We start from the raw sequence: 10,128 nt of genomic DNA on the forward strand, positions 1-10,128 counted from the left end.
TCTTTTTTTTTTTTTTTTAAAAAAAAAAGGATGTAAACATGAAATGCTAGCAAGTTAATCATTAATTATGTTTTATCACATCCTAACATACCTCTAAAGAAGAGAAGGGCTTGTGTTTGACCTCCCCCTTCAGATTAAGGACGGTTGTTGTTTAACCTCTTACCTGCTGTGTTGGGATCCACAAGCTCATTTGTTTTAAAACTAAAGAAGACACCTTCTCCTCCCCCTTTCTCACTACCTTTCTTCCCAGGATCCGCAGTTTAAATTAAAATTTAAATGGACAAAGCAGGTGTGAGACCAGAGGAAAAGCTTTCCAGAAGCTTTGTTTTATAGAGGCTATGGGGAAGTGGGATTTACTTTCTTCGGTTATCCACAGAAAAAGGTGTGCATGTGTTTTTCATGGTCCCCTTTTTGTCCCATTTTCAGTTCTGTTATGAGCCACGTGAATGTCTTCACTGTCTGTGATCTCCCCTTCGAGTGGGAATCTGTACGGGCCAGCGCAGCCGTTTGACAATGAAGACAAACTTCCTTATGTTGGAAAGCTTGAGCTCATACTCCAAGGTCTTTATGCTGTTGATAAAGTTTATGGTGCATATGACATCAGCTGGCAATAATAATGGTGACCTGTTGCCCTCGAGTCATTCTGTAGACATCTGTAATTTATATACAGCTGTTAGTAGTGTGTAGCCTGGAGCCTGAGAGAGCCCATCAGTATAATTATATCAGTAAGAGAGGATAAATCAGAGTTTTAATATTTCATTTAATAGAAGCTTTCACCTGTCCCAGGAAGTCAAATTTATTTTTCCTGCTTGCATATAATTTAGAGCAATCTCCTTTTTAAAACTCCTAGTTCTTTAATTAAATTCTGATTTTGAAAAAAGTAATAATAATAGCCTTTAATAACCCACTCTTTTAATTAATACAATAAATGCAATTTTTGTGTACTTCTGTCTCATAAAAGATGCTTTACATAAAGAACTTGTATTCAAAAATACTTTATCAAGAAGCACTGTATAGGTCAGCTAAGGGAAGGAGGTGCATGGAACAGCTTTTATACTTCCAAAAGGACACTTGTAGATCTTTTTCTTGTATTTGATTAAAAAAAAAGAAAAAAAGTTTGAGCATGGAATTGAAGGGAGAGGGGTAAATCCAAGCTCTTTTTTCTGTACTGTTCTTTGTTTTCCTGTGACTGGTTTTTCCCATCTCCCACATAACAGTTTGATTCCACCATATTTTTCCTCTGAAACAGGATAAACATGATTTTAAATACCAAATGCTTTTAAAACATACATGTAATGCACACGTGTGTATGTATATAGATATGTATGGAAGTTGTGTGATAGCAGAACATGACCTGCTTCCTTGCTGCTTATGTTGCCTCGTCCTTCAATCCGTTTTGGAGGGTGAAGGAAAAGCCTGTGCATCCCTTCACAGCCTGTCCCCTGGAGGTGGGCTGCACCGTGGGCGGTGGGAAAGGGTAGCACTGCCAGAGCTGGTGCATTTGGCTGCTGGTGCTGGGGTACATGCCCATCCCCAGGGGCATGGGGGGCTCTACGGGCAGGTGTCAGCCGGCAGCACCTCTGCTGTGCTGGTGATGAGTGTCCAGGTGTTGCTGGTGGAAGGGGATCATGCCAGGGTTACTTTGTTTGGGGCAGATGGGGTTTGACTTGCATCACATCTTGCACAGGGATGGAGTGGACCCTGTAACTTGTTGGTATCTTGCTGGTTCTGGTCTCTGTCAGTGTTAATCCTTGACTCACCCTTGAGGAGCCTCTCTCCTTCTTGCTGGATTTGTCAGATGCCACAGGTTGGTTCATCATCCTGGAGAGCATCAGGGCAGAGAGGACTAAATAAAACATCACAAGTTGCTGAAGAAACTGTGTCCAAACTAGCTACCATGTGAAGATGATGTTGGCTACTGTGCTTTTGGGTGTGAACTGAATTTCCAGCTCTTATTTCTGCTCTTATGATAAGTTCAACCCTAAGATGCTTGTGCAGCTTGGGCTCAGCCCTTGGGAGGAGGCTGGCAGTGCTTGTCTCACAATAAGCACGATACAGCGGCACAGCCTTGTGAGTTCATGCGTTTCCATCTGCTCCTAGGAGTTGAGGTATAGAGGATTTGGGACAGCGCTTTCCCAGGGACTAGGGGTGGGGTGAGGGGGAAAACAGCTTAGATGAAGCCCTCTGCACTGACACACACCTGCTGATGGTTCATTGAAATCTCTGCTTAGGGCGAGAGTGTGGTGCCTGGTTGAAGGACGGGGTGCTCCTGCCTCTTTTGTGGACGTTTCTGGGAAGTGGTCAGTGGTGTCATCTGCCTTTATCCCTTACGTATGTCTTGAAACCTTGAGGCTGGTTTGTTATTCTAGGGAGACCCGATTGCTTTATGGTGCTGTCCTAGGAATCACAAGCTATTTAAAGGTTGACTCTGCCCAGTTTGTGCTGCAATGCTGGTGGAAATGTTGTCCACGGCACTGTAAAACAGACAAGTTGTTTGGTTTTTTTTTTAAACAGCAAGGAGGAGATCATCCTGTCAAATGCGGGGTGCTCCCAGCACTGGCAGGAGCGTGGCACTGATGCTCTCACCTTCTTGGCAGGTACCTGGGATGAAGGGAGCCTGACACTCACCTGGAGAGAAGACCCCAGCCCCCACAGAGCTGCCCACCATGAGCAGGGCACTGCTGGCAGGCAGGATGCAGCCGGAGAGCCGGAGCGTCTGCGTCTTCCTCCCCAACCGGGAGCAGCTCAGCCTGGCTGTCGGGGTGAGTGGCTGGGAGGCCGCGGCTGTGGTTCAGCTTTGTTAGCTCCTGTTGTTCTCCCCAGAGCCTGCTGCGGTCTGCTGAGCCAAAGGCTATTAGCCAGCTTAGGGTAAGAGGTGCTCCGTTTCCTAACTGGGCAGCTTCAACTCATTCACAGATTTCCTTAAAAGTCCAGGTTGTCTTTTTGGACAGAAGATCCCCTCTGCTCTTTTTCTGTTGTTATTTCCTTTTTATTCTCTCTGAATGTGCCACTGATGATATTTTAGTAATTTTTTAAAAATTGAACCTGAGATGCCTTGACTTAGCAAGTGTGCCCAACACTTGCTAAGTCAAGGCTTTGTGTGCTTTCTCTGGTGTTTTAGCTATTTCTGGTTTTGATAGTCTGCAGATGCCTTCAAAGACTCGAAGGCAGAGTAAACAGCCATTGAGGGGTGGGTTTTTTTTTCCCCTCCTTTGAATACTTGTATGCACAAAACCTAGAGGTAAGTTGCTTCATTTCTTTCTTGATCACCACTTCAAATGACTGAGTGTGTGTGCACGGGTGACAGCAGAGCCAGGTCAGCTGGCAGCCCAGCGTGGTACCGCGTCCAGCTCAGCGCGGTGCCGCTTTGTGCAACACCAGCTGCTCCTTGAACTTGTGAGAAACGGAGCTGACAGAGGCACTTCATGTTCAGGCGACAAGCTAGCCTCAAAGATAAGTGCTCTCTTGTGAGCGTGTGCACGCACTCATGTGTGGGCTGGGGAGCTGGTTTTGCTTTGTTTTGTTTTGTTTGGTTGGTTTTTTTCCTCCTTCTGGGATGGGGAGGGGGAGAAGACAGTTGAGGTGAACTGTTATTTTAAGCACTTGATTGAAACGGTGGCTTTTGAAACTATGCACGCTAATCTTCAAAATCCATGTAGGAATTTTCCTACCTGCTGTGCTTAAGTGTGGCATCGCTAACTGAAACAGCCAGGAGGGCTGGATGGAACAAGGCTTTAAGAGCAAAATTCAGGGTGCTCTGCTTCTAGGTCACTGGTTCAAACCCAGCCCATCTACCACCCCAGAAGGCTTTCCCAATCTGCTGGTTTTTGTGTGAGCCACAAATGATCGTTTACTTAAGTTCTTGGTGGCAGGTGTGCAGGCCAGGGTAATGGTCTGTTGCGACTGACCCTAAATCTTACCTTCTTATACCTCTTGTCAGGGAGGCTAAAGATCCAAGATAATGGAGCCCACCCTGCCACCAGGAAGGTGCAGACTAGCTGCAGGAGGGCAGTGTGCTGGTGGGGCTGATGCTGTCGCCGTTCCTCACTGTGCCTGTCCCTGAGCTGGGCCCATGGCTATTCCTCCACCACTGGGTCCCATTCCACTGTATTAAGTTTAGGCAGCACTTAGACCATATGGTAAATACTGGATACCTGCAGTTTATCCTAACATCATAGAATCAGTTAGGTTGGAAAAGACCCTTAAAATCATCAAGTCCAACCATAAACCTAACGTTGCCAAGTCCACCATTAAACCATGTCCCAAAGCACCACATCTACATGTCTTTTAAATACCTCCAGGGTATTTCATAAGCATAAGAAATGATTTTTCACATTGAGCGCTGGCAGGGATGGAGGGAAGGTGCCGTGTGTCCCCTGTTCCTGCCTACTGCCCCTCCAAAGATTCAAGGTGCCTTGAGCATTGCTGCCTTGTCCCATGGAGGGGTCCCTGCCGCAGCACCCCTCAAGAGCCCTTTTAAAGACATTTTCCCTCCTCACTCCTGTTGCCCCTTGCTTTGGCAGCTGGGAGGTTGGGAAAATACGTACATGGAGATGCCTGTGTGTGAAAGGGAATAGCTGCCTGGGCCAAAACATGAGACCTCAACGCACGGTTGTGTCCTAATTGCATAGAGAGTGAAACATGACCTGTTACAGCTGGGCAAGTCACCAAAACCAGCTTTTCATTTGGCTTCTGTCTTTACCACAACACCCCTTCAAAACAACAACAAAAAGTAAGATTTCACAGCTGGAGAGATCTTGGGTTTTTTTAAAAGAACATCAAGGCAGTTTTCTAGTGATGTTGGTAGAACCCAAATTTAATTAGCACAACCCCAGATGCTATTTTGCATTTATTAGAATAATAATGCCACTGCTTAAGATTTCCAAAGCCTTTTAACCTCTTCAGTGTGGAATGCAAATACTAAGCAAGCTTGCAGCTCAGTGAGGTAGGTAGGAATGGTTATCCTTCCAGCAGAATAAATTACAGATCCTTCCTGTGATAAGCACAGTGTTTGTGCAGGTAATTCCTTTCTCCTCTCTCCCATATAAATTCCACCCTTCCAGATAAGAGTTTGCCTATATGTGTTTTATGTGGTCACATGTAGATTGAAGCCCACTCTTTAAAATGGATTTGTCTTAAGCCCTTTACAGATAATGCTGTTGAGGAGGGAAGAGCAGGTGCCATTTTAAAGTTTCTTCTTTAATTAGCTTTGGTGTCCACCTTGCTGGATGTATAGACAAACTTGAGGGGATGGTGAGGAGGCAGACTGTCTTCCCGAGGCCAACGGTGAACATGAGGAGAAGCAGAGCAGTGAGGAGAACTAGTGGGTGTTGTAGCTCACCTCTGCCCTGAGGATGTTGAGCAAAGTGGCGGGTTTCTGCTGGGGAGGACGGATGTCGGAGCAGAGAGCAAAGCAGCATGCCTTTCTCTAGACAGCCCCAGTGGGGAGATGGGGTATGAGCACCAGGGAGCTTAAGCAGGCTGTGACTAAGAATGGTGCAACTAAAAATTGTGTTGGTTGCACCAAAGATCTTGGAGTGGTATCCAGTTTGAGTTTTGTTTATCTGCCAGCATTGTGGCTTATCTCACTGATAGATTTGAACCTGTTGAGCAATATCAACTAGTTTTTATGATTAAGTTTCTGAAAATTTTATGGGGTGGTAGCAGCTGAATAAAGGGGAGAGACCTATGCTAGCAAAGGTCCAGCTGCCAACAAGGGGAGCAGGGCAGGCAGCTACTACCTGTGTTTGGGGAGTTCAGAAGCAGCCACAGGTATTGGTCCTTGCCTTGCTGCTGGAAGTTTTGGAGAGGAGACAGTCTGGTGAGGTCTTGTGTGTTGGTGAGTGGCAAGCATAGGTCTGAAGTCTTTCAGTTGTTCTGTGAGCAGGAGAGCTGATGTTTTAAAGCATATGGACCAAGAAAAATAGAGATAGGTAACCAATACATGTAAATATTTGCACACAGAATGACCCTGGAGTAGCAGTTACCTTCTGTAAACTTGCACTCAACTTCATTTTGGATTAAATTTCATGTGTAAAGAAGCCCTGAGTCTGACATGGGGCAAAGCTGAGTATCAAGGGAGGGAATGATTCATGGCACGTCTGGGATGGAGCTTGGCACAGGAGCCATATGCAAAGGGAGGAAGGGTCAAAGAGAAGCACACAGATTTAAAATGCAAAGGGAAATGTTGGTTGCTTTGAGCACAGGGGAAGGCAGGAGGAGGGGACAGCAATTGCGAGTGTAATCGGTATTGCATAGCATTGAAAGCTGGGAGTAAAACTTGATACAGAGGGAAGTGCCAAAAGGAGAACGGACAAGGTGGTAGCTCACATACCTGCTGTGCAGGAAATGTGATTAAATCACCACTTTAGAGCTGAGTGTCACAAAACATTGAAGTGCTCAGTTCCCTAGAAGTAAGTATCTTAAAGCAAGTTTTTCTTCCCTTGGGTGTGAAAGCATGCCACTTACAAAATTCATCTAATTGTATAGCTTTTACATAGAGCTCTTCTGCCAGTGACTCTTGTAGACACATAACCATTCTGGCTAGGGGGAGGTCACCTCTTCTTTAGTGAGCCCTTCCCAGGTTGGAGAACAAGCTTACAGCTTGCTTCCTTGAGAAAGGAGGCAGATCTGTGCCCAACTTTCCCGTACAGCTGTGTGTTCTTAGCAGCTGAGTAAATACTGCGTTTAGGTGTGAAACTGTAAGGGTGCAGTTTCATTCAGACACCCATAGTAAGACACCCAGATGTGGTTTTGGGTCTTACCAGAACTGTGTGCTACTTCCTCCCCTCCCAAAGCCCGTATAAGCACGTGCATGTGTTGGTGTAGCGCAGGTTTCAAAGCTCCCGATAAAGCAGTAGTGAGTGGCTGGCTAGTGATGCCTTGTCAAGTAGAAGAAAATGAGTACTTGAATGACCTCCTGTTTCCCATTGTCCATGTCTAGTGACTTGGTACATCCTGGGGCAGGGAGGGGAGCGCAGCTGTTTTCTGAGGAGTATGACATGCCTGCACTAAAAGGGTTTGAAGACTTATGGTGGCGATTAGTTTGATGGTGGTGATTAGTTTGTAGGAGAGTTCAGTGTTTGACTTCTGCCCTGTAATCTTTGCTGTGAAGGTACCGCTGCAGTGTCCCCTCTCAGGAACGCTGCTCCTGCCGCTGCTAAATCCTCATCATCTAGCAGTGGAGTAATGAAATTCAGAGGTTCTGGCCCATTTTGCAGCTGAGCCGAGCTTGTCTGTGTTGGTGGTGGTTGTCTGCTGTCCCCACCTGCTCTTGCTCAAAACTCCTTCCCCTGTGCCTCTGAGGGTTGGGGAGTTGGGGGTTTTGTTTGTGCCTGTGGCTGTCTGTCTGTCTGAGCTCCTGGCTTGCTGTGATGGGGCAGGGGATGATGAGGCTGTGAGTGGGAGGAAAATTTAGTGGGGGAATTTTCTGATTGCAGTACGCATCCAGGTCTGCACATGCAGGTAGCCAGAATCACGCTCTTGATGGGGGAGCCTGTGCTCCGAGCAGCCCTGCTAGAACAGAGCAGTCAGTAGCTGTGCTCAGTGCCACGGCTCTCTCTCACCCTGTTCCGTGCTTGCAAATACTGCCCAGCCCCTGGTCCCCTGCAGGAGCTTATGCTGGTATCTCAGCTTTCCCAGTCCTTCCCCACTTCCTTCAGCTATGGCAGGCCAGGGTACTGGAAGGTCTCAGTATGGCATGGAAATGGGCAAGAGCTTATAGGCCACTGGTGACCGTTTCAGGAGATGGTGATGTTAATTGCTGCATGACCAGGAGTCAGCAGGGGACAGAATAAGCTCTTCTGCATGGGGTACAGAGCAGCCTCATCTCTAACCCATGATCTATTTCTGCTCAAACCATGCAATCAATCTTGGGTTGGTTTGTGTACTTTTGTTTTCAGTTCTCCTGAATGAAAGTTTTCCTTTTTGTTTTTTCCTCTTAGCCTCTCTCTCTCAAAAAAAAAAAAAATCTTCAAGAAAGTAGTATTTTTATTTCTGTGATTACAAACAAGCTTTTTGTAAGAGCACCTGTGAATAGCCTGGTAGGTAGTGCACAAAGCTAGGGCTCCGGTAGTGCTCCAAATTCTTACACAAAGATGCCAATAGAGAGGAAACTTTAAATTCGTGTCTTACTGAGCTGAGCCACTTTGCACTGTGAAGGAAGGAGAATAAGATGTTGATTATTATTCTGTGATAATGGCAATAATGATACTGCAAATGAAGCTGCTTATGTGGGTTGGGTTTTTTTTTTTTGCTGTGGTACCCAAAAATGTATTGGCCAATGTTAAGGAAAGAGAATTGCTCCATCCAGGTGTGTGAGCCATCTGTAATGTTGGATTGGTTGTTTCTTTCAGGTCAAAGCCACTGGACAGGAGCTCTTTCAACAAGTTTGTGATTTAGTGAAGATTAAAGAGCCTCACTTCTTTGGCCTCAGCATTGTTAAAAGTAAGCAAACTCAATGCATGGAGCAAATGACTTGGCAAACATCCACAGACCCACTTGTGGATTTACAGTGTGTGCGTATATACACAGCGGCCGTGCCTGCAGGGAATTCGATTGTAATAAGGTCACCAAGTATGTAGATTATGCACAGTCTTCTTGGAGCTCTTTTGATCTTTGGTATGTGGGCAGACAAATTGGGAGAAGAGGGGGGGCTTTTGTTCTCCTCCTTTGTTCTTAGGTTCCACCTCTTTGTGGGGTTTTCTTTCTCTCCTGTAGCCAAGTTGCTAGCCAACATATTTGTCACTGAATTCAAAACTGGCAGTAGTTGAACAGGAGGTGAATTTTAATAGGAATTTGGGGCTGAAAGTGTTACTTCTGAAGTCACACGCAAAGAATGTGACACCAGGGGGAGGAAACTCAAATGGTTTGAAGGGACTGAATGCATGTATGGGAGACCCTGGGTTTTGAAATACTGCATGAGAAATACAGAACTTCTTAGTCTGTGGGTTGAAGTCCAGTCTGCTTGGTCATATGGCTTAGTACTGACCAGGGAACAGTGTAAGATGATACCTTAAAGGAGCAAACTGATAGGAGATATTCTATTTCTAGGCTGCTGTCTGCATTGGCAACCCCCTCCCAACTCTTAGTAATTAGAAATGGATCTGTTGTCCTCCTTTTCCTGCCTCCCCACATTTTCAAAAGTGTGGAAAGGACTTCTTCCCTCCAAAATTTTCTCAAGTGTGTTGTTATTTACTGCTGCAATTCTAGTTATTGTTTCATTGAAATTAGAATAGTCTTTTATGAGTCCTTCTAAATAAAAAAGTCTTTTGCCTCCTTATCAGTATGTGGGATAAAATAGGTTTTTTAAGTTTTTGTCTCACTTCCTTTCTGCTTTCATTCTCTGAGAACTTTTGCTTTTTTTAGGCACAACAGTCCACAGACTGGAGTAAGCTGTTTAGCTCCGTAAGGTTTGTAGAGTCTCCAAGAGATTCCATCAATGAAGTTAAACTGATAGCTAACAAATACATCTGTGTGTTTAAAACAGTGGTTTTTGGGGTTTTTTTATGTGAGGAAGACCTGAATGCTCTTAACCTCTTTCACAAATTGACTATGTTCCTGTGAGTCCCCCTCTCCGCTGCCTTTTTATAACACCAGTTCACCAGTTTTTGCCTATTCCACTTGCTGGATGTCTTGGGTGAAATTGGAGCTCCTGTCCTCCCCTGTAAGACGGGGCAATTTCTTTCCCTTTTTTTTTAATTAGGTGCTCTTCTCCTGTTCTCCTAGTGTTTCTTTAACTTTTCCCCCTTCATATCTTTCTTATTTCATATTTTCTGTAGCCTGCTTTTTTCTGACCTCCCACCTTTTGTATGGAGCAGTCTCTTCACCCTGTCAAGCTCAGCAGCTCTGGCCCCAAAATACCCTGTTGCGGCAGATGCCTTTCAGACTGTTGGAAATGCAGTATAACTACCCCAACCCAGAGAGCATAAAGCAGCTGTGCTGACTAGACCTTAAAGTGTATTGCATATAGCTTTAAACATAAACAATCTTCTTCTTGCTTCACAAAAACCTTCTTCCTTTATAGAGAAGCTAATTCTTTTCAAAACTCTTTGAAAAATGTCAAGGAAAAGAGTTGCAGGAGCCCAGTAGCCTGAATTAACATCCCTTTTTATTATTTTTTTTTTTTTC

General features: G+C 45.2%; 1 protein-coding gene across 1 annotated transcript in view; it reads left to right on the forward strand.

The window, feature by feature from the left end:
* The first annotated feature begins 2,666 nt into the window (after window positions 1–2,666).
* The window catches only part of LOC104520820 (FERM domain-containing protein 6), a 30,373-nt gene continuing 22,911 nt past the window's right edge, over window positions 2,667–10,128 (forward strand). The window contains exons 1-2 of the mRNA XM_010162620.1: window positions 2,667–2,762; window positions 8,355–8,445. Of these exons, the coding sequence (XP_010160922.1) occupies window positions 2,667–2,762; window positions 8,355–8,445 (187 nt within the window). The remainder of the gene's footprint in view (window positions 2,763–8,354; window positions 8,446–10,128) is intronic.

The sequence above is a fragment of the Antrostomus carolinensis genome, unplaced genomic scaffold (assembly GCF_000700745.2).
Source record: "Antrostomus carolinensis isolate BGI_N321 unplaced genomic scaffold, ASM70074v2 scaffold9882, whole genome shotgun sequence".
In the NCBI taxonomy this organism is placed as follows: Eukaryota; Metazoa; Chordata; class Aves; order Caprimulgiformes; family Caprimulgidae; genus Antrostomus; species Antrostomus carolinensis.